Source organism: Botrytis sinoallii (genome assembly GCF_014898435.1).
Source record: "Botrytis sinoallii strain Bc 23 chromosome Unknown BSIN_010, whole genome shotgun sequence".
In the NCBI taxonomy this organism is placed as follows: Eukaryota; Fungi; Ascomycota; class Leotiomycetes; order Helotiales; family Sclerotiniaceae; genus Botrytis; species Botrytis sinoallii.
The window spans coordinates 352,969-365,969 of NW_024066037.1; the positions used below are offsets into that span (position 1 = coordinate 352,969).

The window sequence follows — 13,001 nt, forward strand, 5'->3', positions numbered from 1 at the left end:
GATCTGATAGTATTATGGTTATACGGAGTAGCCATCCACAGCCATAGTCATAGTCATAGTCATAGTCATCCATAGTCATCAATGTAAGCTCCTCCATATTGAGACACAGGAACAGATCCTCTGTATCTCATAATTCGTTGACTCTGCCTGCCTGCCTTGACCTCATTCTTGAACTCTCCTCGCCTGCTCATAACAAGTAGTGATAATGGAATAATGGAATAATGGCTTCCCTAGGTAGTATCATACGATACGATACAACAATACAATAATACCATACGATGATGAAACGGTCAGTTGAAAGTTACCTCGTCACAGCCTCCCATCCATCATCGCATTGCGTCTTCCAACGGTCAGGAATCCCTTTCCCCCTTCTCTTGCTCTATTTTTGGTTTCGGCTTTGGATTCCTTCTCCTCTTCTCTTCTCTTCTCTTCTCCCATTTCCTCCACTATTTCCTCCGCTTCCCAGCATTTCCCAGCATTTCCCAGCATTTCCCAGCACTTCCCAGCACTTCCTTAGCTTCGTACGATTATCGACAGGGATGATTCGTCACTGAATTCGGCCCATTCCTACCGTTTTAGTGTCAAAGTCTTCACGACGCATACAGTAAGACTCGCACCACAGGCCTGATATCGCCATGGTTGGTTGTAATATTCATGATAAGCTTGCCTCTCAGGAAAGAATCACCCAATCCAATTCAATCCGATGGACGAATTAGATGATTAAATAGAAAGAAGACAAAAGGACAATAAGACAAGAAGACCGAGAGGATTAAAACATTCTCTACCGACTACTCTCTCTACTTACCGTAGGTACTTCAAGGACTTTTGGTTAGTCGAGCAACGATCAAAGAGAAAGAGAGAAAAAAAGTTCACTTGGGACTCATTTTATTACGCAAAAGATCAACAATCATAAGAGGTCGATCAATGACAGTGCAAAAGTATACCTCTACCTCTACGATATACCTATTGTACCGATTTATTCATTTGGAATAAGTGTCTGCCAATTGACTTTCGAAACTTGGTACGAGAAATATATATCTACTTTTCAATCCCCCCCCCAAACCCATCTTTTTACCCATTCATTCTCTTACTCCTTTACATACACTCCACTCAAAGTCTGTCCTTTACTCTCAAGTTATAAATATCTTTTCTACCTTACTCCAGCTTGATTGTCGAATCGAGGCTCATCTTTTTTTTTCTTTCAATCACTTCTAGTCTCATATCAAACGCTAGCTATCTGTTGGTTCCGCAATCCATTATCAAACACGCCTATGTGCGTTACCATCTTGGCATTGAATTGACTGCCCAAAAATTTCCTGGAGTCCGGCCGGCCTATTCAGCGACCAGATCCTCTGGACGAGAACATTTCACCATACGGTAAAAGACAATTCTCGGGATAAAGGACGAATTCGTTCGGATAGTCGAGATATTGTGTATCGATTTTACTCGGCAGATACAAATTCTGCCAATTTGCGCAAAGATGTTGACCTTCAGGAGAGCTTTGGTAGCTGCGGCTTTCTTCCTTACCATGGTATTTCTGGTAACACGAACGCACAATCAACCTACATCAAACAATATATTATTACAAGATACGAGTATACCAAAAGCAGGAGAGAAGGAGGAAGCGGATTCGGAAAAAAAGCCAGGCTCACCAGCCTCGACAAATGCGATTCCATCTACACCCAAAAAGAATACTCAAGTCCCCCAAACACTATTACAAGATTTGTCAAGAGCGCCTTTACGAGAAAAGCTCGCATATCAATTTCCATACGACGTAGAGACGAAGTTTCCGGCATACATTTGGCAGACGTGGAAATACACACCAGCATCTGGAGAGTTTGGGGAAGCCTTTCGTCCTGCGGAAGCAAGTTGGTCGGAAAAGCACCCGGGATTCGTACACGAAGTCATCACAGACGAAGTCGCAGTCCATTTGCTAAAGCATCTATATGCTTCTGTGCCAGAAGTTTTAGAGGCTTACAATTCCTTACCTATGCCAGTTTTGAAAGCTGATTTCTTCCGTTACCTAATTCTGCTGGCCAGAGGTGGAATTTACTCCGATATTGATACCCACGCATTGAAACCTGCCCCGGAATGGCTTCCCGAGAGTGTGCCACGCGAAGCTATTGGATTAGTAGTTGGCATTGAGGCAGATGCAGATCGTCCAGATTGGCAAGAATGGTACTCTAGAAGAATTCAGTTTTGTCAATGGACAATTCAAGCAAAGCCTGGACATCCTGTGCTCCGCGAGATCGTTGCCAATATTACTGAACAGACTTTAGACATGAAGAAACGTGGAACTCTCAAGAAATTTGATGATAAGAATGTTGTAACATTCACCGGCCCCGCTTTGTGGACAGATACTATTTTCGACTTTTTGAACGATGAGAAATATTTTGACATGACGACAAGCAAGGGAAACATCACATGGAGAGATTTCACAGGCATTGTATCAGCAAAGAAGGTTGGTGATGTGGTTGTCTTGCCTATTACGAGTTTCAGTCCTGGAGTTGGACAAATGAATGCAAACGATTATGATGATCCTATGGCTTTTGTGAAGCACGACTTCGAAGGTTTGTCTGGTAGATCTCTCTATGATAAGCGCATCAACTAACCTGATCATTTAGGGTCGTGGAAGCCTGAGAACGAACGACATGTCGGGGCGAATTAAATCAATATTCGCTTCCCGACGACAGATACTTTTCCTTACAAAAAATCATGAGCACATTGCACATACACTAGTCGATTTTGAGCGAGCATCAAATGCATGAGTGGCACACTGCCGAGCACAATGGGAGGCTTTTCGTTTCTTTTATTGTTTGATGGGAAAACATAGAATGGTTGTCCTTTAAAAAAAAAATACCTCTGCGTTTGCTTTTATTCTATTAGCATGGAGTTTGATTTGAGATTTGGGATATTGGGATACAGTTTCATTCTTGTTTGGATGGTTGAAGAAGGATGGAGGGGAAAGTGTGTGTATGTGGAAGCAGGCCCCGAATTTTCTATGTTTGGCTGCAATGCCAAAAGCAGAAGACATGGATTTCCAAGAGCTGAAATTTGTGTATCATTGGATTTTTGTACTTCTGGATTGCCTTGGGAGGTGGAATAGATGGTGGAATCGCTGAAGCAATGTTGCGACCTGCTTGGGATACGGATAAAATATCTTTAATGGGTACTCCCATAGGAGGATTCGGAGAGCAAGGAAAAGTCTACGGCGGTGGAGTTGTATATATAGTTGTACTATTGATATTGTGAATAAGGAGAAGGAATCAATAAGTCGAGGACCAAGCAATCATCATAACATGCCACTTTGTTTTTCCGAGACAACTCTTCTGTTGCATTTTATCTCTGGGATATATTAACTATGACATAGATCTCAGATCTAATATGTAGCCAAGACTCAGGGGTAACTTTTCCAGCAATGGGAATACTACAGATTACATAGATAAATTATGGGTCTGACATCGGCCGAAAGAGCTTACCCCGCCTTTTTGAACCGAGAGCTGAAGTACTCGTTGTACTTTTGTGCTTTAGTGGGATAGCATTTCACAATGTTTACATATATATTGGTTTGTTACATGTACCTATGCCATGAGCTGAAAAGCTTTGGGTTTCGTTTCGGAGTAAGTGGTTTTCTTTATTCTCATAGATGATATGGCTTCTAGATTGTGTATTGCGGGAGCGAAAGCAGGAACGGAAGCCAGAGCTGGAATGCGGGGATGGAGATGTGGAGATGGTTTGGGAATTAAGTTGAGGAGTGAGATGGCGAGAAGCCTAGGAGGTGGAGTGAGAGCTGGGAGTACAATGAGAAGTAGAGTTGGGTTTGGGCTTGAAATGCGCTTTCAAAGGAGAGGTCTGTTGACAGAGAGTTATAGTGCTGGACCTAACGAGGTAATTGGTTTCATGTCTTCCTTCTCCTCCCCCTATACTCGATACCCTCTAACCCCGTCTATCTATCTTCAATCTCTTATAACCACCAAGTTAACGATCCGCTTCCTCTCAGCCGCCACTTCTCCAGCATACTATTCCCCAGCATTTCCGCAGCATCGTCAACGCTCATGGTGATAACCTTGCACTCATATCTCGCTCCCAAAATGTAAAACTTACATATCGAGAATTGGATGAGAAGAGTAATGTTATAGCATGTGGGTTGAGAAATTTGGGTGTGCAGAAGGGAGATAGGGTAGCTGTTAGTCTGGGGAACGGATGGGAGTTTGGAGCAATCACTTATGCAATTTGGAAATTGGGTGCTGTGTTGGTAAGTTGAGGATGATGGAAGTGAATCTCAAGAGAGGTAAAGATGGCTTTGAAAGATCGGGGAGGTGCTAATCGCTGTTTGAAATAGGTACCGTTAAATCCAGCATTTAATACGAAACAAGTGGTGTCGGCCTTGAACCACTTGGCGGCTTCTCACCTGATAATTGGCCATGAAACACATTTACCGTTTAAGCCCCCCAGGGACAATACACCTTTACTGAAAGATATCATTGGGGATCTCAGGCAACTCGCGAATGATTGGAAGAGTGGAGCTGTTCCAAGTTTAAAGAACGTTGTTCTCGTGAAAAGTCCGAATGATGAACTTGCGAGTTTGCCAGCTACCATTGATTTTCAAACGATGATGTCGATTTATGGATCAGATAAAGAGAAGGAAGTCTTTCCAAATCAGGAATTGCATAAAGATGATGTAATCAATATTCAATTCACATCAGGTACAACTTCGACTCCTAAAGCAGCTTGCTTGACCCATCATTCAATTCTCAACAATGGCTATTTTATCGGCTCTCGTATGGCTCTCACACCATCAGATATAGTCTGTTGTCCACCCCCTTTATTTCACTGCTTCGGTTCTATTCTCGGATATATGGCAACCGCTACTCATGGCAGCACAATTCTGTTTCCTTCCCCTGCTTTCAATCCTTCGGCAACTCTTCTAAGCATTCAAGAAAACAAAGCCACAGCTCTTTATGGAGTTGCCACTATGTTTCTCGCCGAACTCGAACTTCTTTCTACGGGTGCCATTCCTCATACTGGCTTTGAACATTTACGCACAGGTATCGCAGCTGGTTCTTCCGTTCCTAAATCCTTGATGGAAAAGCTTCATAAACAATTAAATCTTACTGGTCTAACAATTTGTTATGGAATGACAGAAACGAGCCCCGTTTCTTGTATGACGACTCCAACTGATCCGATGGAAAAACGACTTGATAGCGTGGGGAAGCAATTACCTCATGTATCTACTAAAATCGTCTCACCCTCTGATCCCAATAAAGTTCTGCAATTAGGTCAACGCGGCGAATTGGCCGTCTCGGGATATCTGGTTATGAAAGAATACTATGCAGATCCAAATCGCACCGCAGAAGTCTTGATCACCGATAAAGATGGGAAGGTTTGGATGAAGACGGGCGATGAAGCTAGTATGGATGAAGAAGGTTATGTAAAGATTACGGGGAGGATTAAAGATCTGATTATACGGGGAGGAGAAAACATCCATCCGCTTGAAATCGAAGACTGCATCTTTGGTATGGAAGATGTTAGGGAGGTTAGCGTGGTTGGAATTTCAGACCACAAATATGGAGAGGTAGTTTGTGCGTGGATTGTACCTAGACAGGGTGTGAGCCGAGGATCGGATGATGCGGGGGTCACGAACGATATTATGAGTTGGGAAACTTATGAAAAACTTGTGAAGAACGGAATTAATGCCAGCAGCCATAATGAGATCTTCAAAGCAGAAGCCGGAGCTAAAACCACGGAGGGAGAAAAGGGCCAAGCCCCAAGACTCACTAAAGAAGCAATTCGACACCATGTGAGGACACATTTGAGTGGGCATTTGGTTCCGAAATATATCTTCTGGATGGATGAATATCCAAAGACGGCTAGTGGGAAGATTCAGAAGTTCAAGTTGAAGGAGAGAGCGGAGTGGATCATTGGGAGTGGAGGAGAACACTAAGACGGTGGTTAATCGATAGAGTAGATAGATATCTGAATTCAGAAAGAGAAATTAGAGTTATGGCTTTGCATAAGTACTCCTCCACATCTCACCTCACGCACGCAAGAATCAATTTCCTTCCTCGAAGTATGCAAATCTACAACGATCAAAATTCAATCTCCCTATGTAATTCAATCTGTTATCTCTTCATCATTATCATATTCTCCATCTGATTTGAATTTGAATTCGTAATGATACGTTGACTGTATATATATATGAGGGTTGGGAGGACATAATTGAATTAGACGACTACGGCTATTGTCCTTTGAATACCTACCTAGGTATACAAACCAAACCTGACTCTCAAAAGAAAAGAGCTATCAAGACTCAAGAGGAAGTACTTTCCCACAATGACCTCGAGAGATGTCACTATAAAATGAGCGAGCAAATGAGCGAGCGTTCGCCCTTCACCTCTAGCTCGTGATGTGATATAGGAGGGGGGGGGGGGGGGTGAATGAAAGAATCAGCGCGCTGTTATATGATTTTTCATGTCCCGTAGTGAGTGAACTGCGGGAATTCGCTTTGTTTTATATATATAATTTTTTTGTTTTTTTGGCGGTGTGGGTAGATAGGTGTGTAGGTGTAGGGGAAGGGGAAAATATCAAAAAATATCAAAAAATAAAAAATTTAGGGATACAGCTGGTTGTTTATAGAGGGATAAGTTGGTATGTATCCCCCCTTTTGCAACCCGGGTGGATGATGTTGGAATTTGGAAATGCAATTGTCAGGTCTATGGGGGGAGATATATACTCGGTTAGGTAGGTACCTATGTATATCCTTGCTTTTGAGTGATCGATAGAGATGAGATGAAGTTTATAGTTTGGAGATTTTTTATATATATTTGGAAGATTTGATGGGTTGGGGAGATGGAGATGGAGATGGAGGTTGAGGTTGAGGAGAGTGGAATTGTATATTGAGTTTTGGTTTTGGGTTTATTTTTGGGTTTATTTTTGGGTTTATTTTTGGTTTTATAGTGGATACTCAAAGATGGATGGATATGAGTAGAGAATTCATAGTCCATGAGTAATCGATCAATGAGGATTGGAAAGACCAAGTTTCGTGAATGTAAGTGAAGCGAAGGTACAAAAACCTCCCTTCCAAATCATTTATATATATCATCTCCCAACACCCAAACAAATCCCCACTTCCCATCCCAGCCCTTCACTTAAGCCGAGTGCTCATTCCCAGATACTTATAAGGTGTATCGTGACCCGTTTTAAACACCCAATGGCATTCGTTTGCAATCCGTGAATATAAAAAGTACTTTGCTTTCTGCGTGACTATTGTTATTGTTGTCTTTATAAGGAGTCGTATTGCACCAGGCGGGAGTATCTTTGTATTTGCGTCTCGAGCAGTAGGGTTAGGGTTGGAGAGCCCAGAGGGTGTGTAGCCAGTGGGAGTGGCGGTGAGGGGTTTTGCAGGATCTATGGGGGTAAGTGAGTGATTATGGGGGAAGTGGTTGAATGGAAAATAGAAAACGCACGTCATGAGATACGGAATAAAGGTCTGATAACCACACTTCTTCCGATCCAAAATCTTACTAAACGTCTCCGTCGTCGTATACCAGATACTCTGACTCCAGCTACAGCTACAGCTACAGCTACAGCTCGTCCCGATATTGAAACTCTCCGTTAACATCTCACTGATTTCTTTTCCGGTGCCTAGTCTAGACTCTAGAACTAATGTTGATCGAATACCCGTTTGTGACGGTGACGCTCTGTCCTTGACTCGCATTACATAGAAAGCGCCGTTATCGTGGGTGAGAAGGGAGAGGTTGAGTGGGGATGAGAGGATTGCGGTTTCTAGGCTGAAAAGGGAGATGCTTTTAGGAGATACACGATGGCATATTTGGAGGGAAGGATTGAGAAGTTCGATGAATAAGAGAATATGAATGAAATTTATTGTAACGAACGAGGTGAAGGAAGTAATCTCTAAAAGTAAATGTAGAACTGAAAGCAAAAGATGAGATGGTTTGAATAAAAAATCCTTTTTGTATTCGAGTACATACCTCAACATCTTTGTACATTCGATATCTCGCACACATAATGGATATGAATATCAACATGAACTGTTCCGATATCCAGCATAAAAGGATTCAATTTCCTGTGCGTTGAAACAGACATTTCATTTCTTGAACGGGAGGATTTATCAAGCCAGGTCCTTTGAAAAACAACACTACTGATATTTTTTGTTTTATGTCTCTTCCATGACCTCATACAGCAAGAGACGAGGAGAATTTAACAAAACAATTCATGGCTTCCTTTGCTTCCGGGTTCATGGTCAACTCTGAATTAAGGCTGGTTGTCCATCTACTCCTTGTTTAGACGAATCCATTTGCCCCGCCTCAATTCAGATATTGTCTAGATGTATGTCTGTATGTATAAGGCTGCAAACCTCTAAAGCAAAACATAGATAGAAAGGAAAGGAGATCTTGGCCATCTGGAGTAACAGACATTGATTAGAGATTCTTTTCTCGAGCGAGTGTCTTAGACGGCAAGTGAACATCCTGCAGTTTTGAATGATTCTAACAATCTTACTAAAGCTCAAGTTGACACTACTAAACAAGGTATTTATTAAAACGGAAAAAAATAGCAAGGCTGAGGTTATCAGACCTAATATCTACACGTTCTTTCAGAACTTAGCATTGTTAGCCAATATCGAGTATAACAACACAATCTCATATACCTTCAAGCATTCCATCCCGCCACACGGAAGATCACCCTCAAACCATGAAACATAGCGTCATAAAGTTACATTGATCCAGCACAAGCTAACACGCACGTCAAACAATATTCCACTCCCCGCCAAAGGATTCCACAGGATGTGGAAAAAGTAGATGTAACCTCCATACCCGCAAGCGAGTTAGACGGACGAAATTCACTAGCAAGTTTCGCAATTAGAAATCGAACGTCATAGTAGTAGATTAACAAAGGGAATACTAACAAATTACTCCAGTACACCTTGATGAGTATGTACTTCCCAATTGGAAAATCACCAACTACCTAGGTGGTAATTGGTGGTCGACTCCTCCTCGGTACCAAGCAAGATAGAAGATATACACGACCAAGCATTACTGAACTATCGTCCCAATTTCACCACAATACAAAAGTGCATACCTCATCTTGCTAGATATTTGAATTCATGGATACTCGTGCTCCTCTTCGCACACACCAAACGAGATTCCGACGCCAGAAAATCATCTTCAATCCAGGGACTCCCCTTGTCCAGAATTACCTTTCCACTCCCTCTTCCCGCGTTTCAAAAAGGCGACAATGTAGAGCTAAAATATACATCTCCCATGAAACGATCTGCACCATCCAAACGGAAAAGATCACGGCGTAAAAATAAACAATTTATGAGAGATAGACAAGGGCTTAGCACTGCCTGCCTTCTTTTGCTGTCCAATCACATTACTCACTCATTGACCGTTAAGATGATGAGTTTTTATCATTAGAGGATTCGACAATAGTGCTCTGTATAATGAGCAAATAGTGCATACACTGTCCACTTTACCGTACCCATCAACGCAAAAGGAGAAATATATCTACCTCGAAGAAATCCTCCCTCTAGATCCAACGTCATTTCAGCATTTCAGTCACCTCGAAGAAACGCAAAGTATGTCTCCAAAATTCTATGCTCCACACTCCCCAGCTTAACTATATCTCTATTCATCTTTCACCAATAAATTAATTGCCGATACTCCACCAACTATTCGAGATATCAGACCTTACTTCATTCAGAGAAAACCGAGTTTGTACTACAATCCCAGGATTCCCATTCCGACTCGAGAAGGTAAAATATTAATTAGTACACCCAAAGAAACATCAATCTATAACAGAAAATTCCGTATTATGACAGGCTCTCCTTAATTTTTATCTCGAACTTGTTCTTTTCTCCCTCTCGCAGTCCTGGCCCGGTGTCGCCTCTTAACATTATTTCGCCCCGAACGGCGCCACTTCCAATACCAATATCAATCTTCTTTCTCCTAACACCTCTGCATTCACTTCCTCTATAATCCATCTCAATCCTGTATCATCCTCTGCTCTGAACAATCTGACCGTTCTCAATTGCCTGAAACGCATACAAAATGCTCCTTTTATTCATCAGGAAACGCCGCAGAAGCTAGTGAGATCTTAAACGAACTTTCGCGACTACAAGAAACGAACGGCGTATTGTATGCATAGCACACAATAGTAATATGAGTAATATGTTTCATTCTACCTAAATAATGTTACAACTGTAATAGTATCCTTCTATACATGTGCTTGAATATATGCTCCTGTAAGAGTTCTTCAGTCGCTTCTATCTTCTGTCCTTCAACAAATTAAAGATTGAATGGACAAAATGAACCCATGAATCAATATTTTTCAAAAAACTTCAGAATGAAACCTAGAACGGGCCACCGTTTGGTTAGTAATGAGCCGTGATGCTTGCATGAGGAGCTTGGTAATAATGATTGAGGTTGGTGAGGTGGTAGCATGCTTAGATACCCAGTACCGGTGTGTTAGAGACTATCTCCAAATAAAAGCCTAGAATTCGCTATGTTGCTTGCTCAGACTTCATTTCTTGATAAACATCAATCGAAATATCAGCGCGGAGATCGTGTATTCTCTAATCATAATAAGACAATGTTATAATACAATCCGTTATCCAATCACAAGTTCATGTCACCGTGTATTATGCTTGATCTTCTCAAGTCGGAGCTTTTGGAGAGGTAGTAATTTGGTGTGTTTGGACTGGTTGAGTCTTGGACCCTCTAGCGAGATCCTCGCTATTCGTAACAGTAGCAGTAACCTCTTGGATAGTTGCCGAAGCCTCGATAACAGTGGTTTTAGAGGTAAACGTAGTAGCAGTTGGGTCTATACATCGTCCAAACCATCCATAACTCTTACAAGATGTCGAGGTTATCGTTGTCGTTGACGTAAACGTTGTACTCGCACTACCTTCATCTAAGCAACCCCACCAGCCGGGAGTTTTGCAAGTTTCGGTACGAGTCCTTGGCTTTGATGTTGTACTTGCAATAGTACTTGATGAAGTAGAGTGAGGTCCCTTTTCTCGTTTCCAATTGAAGCAATCAACGCAATCGGTCTCGGCAACACACGTCGGGGCTTCATCATACTTCTTGTATACATTTCTGATGGAGGCTCTGATTCCATGAGTCGATAGAGATACACTCCAGCCAAAATCTGTGACAACATCGTAGACACATCGTAATCCTGCATGACACGTCGACTCGAGGGCATAACCAGCAAAAGCACAAAGTGATGTAGCCCCATTACACGTACCCATATATACTGGATCAGCGGTGTGTCCGAAGTTCCAGATACCTACATTATCACGAGCTTCAGAGGCCGAATTGTATCCTGGTGGAGTAGGAAGAGCCAATCGAGAGATTGCTAATGCTTGAGGGACCGACTCAAAGGTCAGTACAGGATGGCCAAAAGTTAATGCAACGAGAGTAGTGACAAGTCCTCCAAGAGAATGACCTGTCAACCAAACATCTGCATTGGGATATTCCTCTGTAATGTTCCCATAAAGTTCCACGGCAGCTTGATAATAACGATTCGGTTTCTTTAATGCTTTAGAAACACACATTTCATTGCATGTGTATGTTGCCGTCATACAATCACAAACTTTTCGTAGCCCCCATCCACCTTGTCCACAGCAACATCCCGCAAACAGATTATCATTCTCCTTATCATTTGTAGTTGTTTCCGCTCCGTCGAATACAGCTGAAGTTGTACCCTTCAGCGCGATAACGATTGTAGTATTTGTATCGTCGGCATAAACATGGCCCCGCAGACCATCCGATTCCCATCCAATGGAAGATGAAAGATTGAAGGGAGGTTTTACGTCTTCCCACTGAGGGTCATCTGGAGTTCGCTGATATGTGTTTGCTGCCATGACAGCAAAATTGACCACAGTGGATTTGTCTGTCACATTTGGCGCCGACACATCATCGACAGACCATGCCGATGCAGGTAAATCGGCAGGCCGTTGATTGAAAGCTTCTATATCTTGTACACTTCGCTTTCGAAGTCTGTTGATGCCTATTCGAGCTGTGTAAAGGGTAAAAGGTCCAACTTCAGATTCGCCATCGCTGACTTCGAGGGCCGCTCTCTTTATCTTTTCGGGATTGATTCTGAGCCGTCGATGTAACTCAGGGTATTCTTTGGTTCCGCGATGATACACGCTTCGCAGAGTGAGGGTTCGACTCTGACTAATGGCTGCATCGCCTCCAGAGTCTTTGGGTGGTGAGGTCCATTGTCGTAACGGAGCTTGAATTGATGGTAGGAATGGCACCTGGAAACCTTCAGCCCAATAATTATTCCATCCTGATACCAGAATAGAAGTACAGATCAGTGGAATTAAACACAAGGAAAGTAGTAACATCACGATTTGTTATAAGTATGATAATGCATGTATGGATGAGTATGTAATTGTTTAGATTGATGATAAGCTCTTCTCAGGTCAAGAAGTCAATGAACGAATGCACTGAGACATTCTAGGTAAGCCTCGGTATGATAACTTACCCCAGATATCAACTTTTTAGGCCGTTCCTATCACCAGGATACGCCTTCAACAAATCCAGAATTTGTTCAACAACGTTGAAGAATCAATAATTCCTAGATTTAAATCTTGATTTTGGTAGATACTCTCAATATAGATAAGGTTCACGATCCAGCCGTTGGAGACAGATATCATCTTAGACCTATCAGCATCCCAAACATTTACCTATAATCACCGACATGCCCCTATATTGCTGCCGTCAGGCATAGTTTACGCTTGTCAATTCACCATTTCACGAGTTCTACGTTGCCTAGAGCAAAGAGTCATTATGTCAATTGATTGGGACCAGTAACATTTGTACAATTAGCTGGAGAATCTAGTCCTCCAGAACGTCTTTCATTCATTCTTTTCCTAAACATTGCAGAAAGCTGCAGTTTCGACCGTCATTTATCTCATTACACACCGTCCATTGGTCTACCATCACAGCACTATAGCAAATAGAAATCCA

General features: G+C 42.2%; 3 protein-coding genes across 3 annotated transcripts; 2 read left to right on the plus strand and 1 right to left on the minus strand.

Moving 5' to 3' along the window:
• Positions 1-459: 459 nt before the first annotated feature.
• EAF02_006266 (uncharacterized protein) lies at positions 460-3,313 on the plus strand. The gene is made up of 3 exons (XM_038902314.1): positions 460-1,021; positions 1,216-2,570; positions 2,625-3,313. Exons 2-3 carry the CDS (start codon positions 1,481-1,483, stop codon positions 2,666-2,668), a joined length of 1,134 nt encoding a protein of 377 aa, XP_038757534.1. The 5' UTR covers positions 460-1,021; positions 1,216-1,480; the 3' UTR covers positions 2,669-3,313.
• A 338-nt stretch (positions 3,314-3,651) lies between these two features.
• EAF02_006267 (uncharacterized protein) lies at positions 3,652-5,944 on the plus strand (the record flags this gene model as incomplete). The annotated part of the gene is made up of 3 exons (XM_038902315.1): positions 3,652-3,888; positions 4,001-4,255; positions 4,343-5,944. 3 exons carry the CDS (start codon positions 3,652-3,654, stop codon positions 5,942-5,944), a joined length of 2,094 nt encoding a protein of 697 aa, XP_038757535.1.
• Positions 5,945-10,675: 4,731 nt separating this feature from the next.
• On the minus strand, positions 10,676-12,376 carry EAF02_006268 (uncharacterized protein; the record flags this gene model as incomplete). The annotated part of the gene is made up of 1 exon (XM_038902316.1): positions 10,676-12,376. The coding sequence occupies one exon, from the start codon at positions 12,374-12,376 to the stop codon at positions 10,676-10,678; it is 1,701 nt and encodes a 566-aa protein (XP_038757536.1).
• Positions 12,377-13,001: the final 625 nt, after the last annotated feature.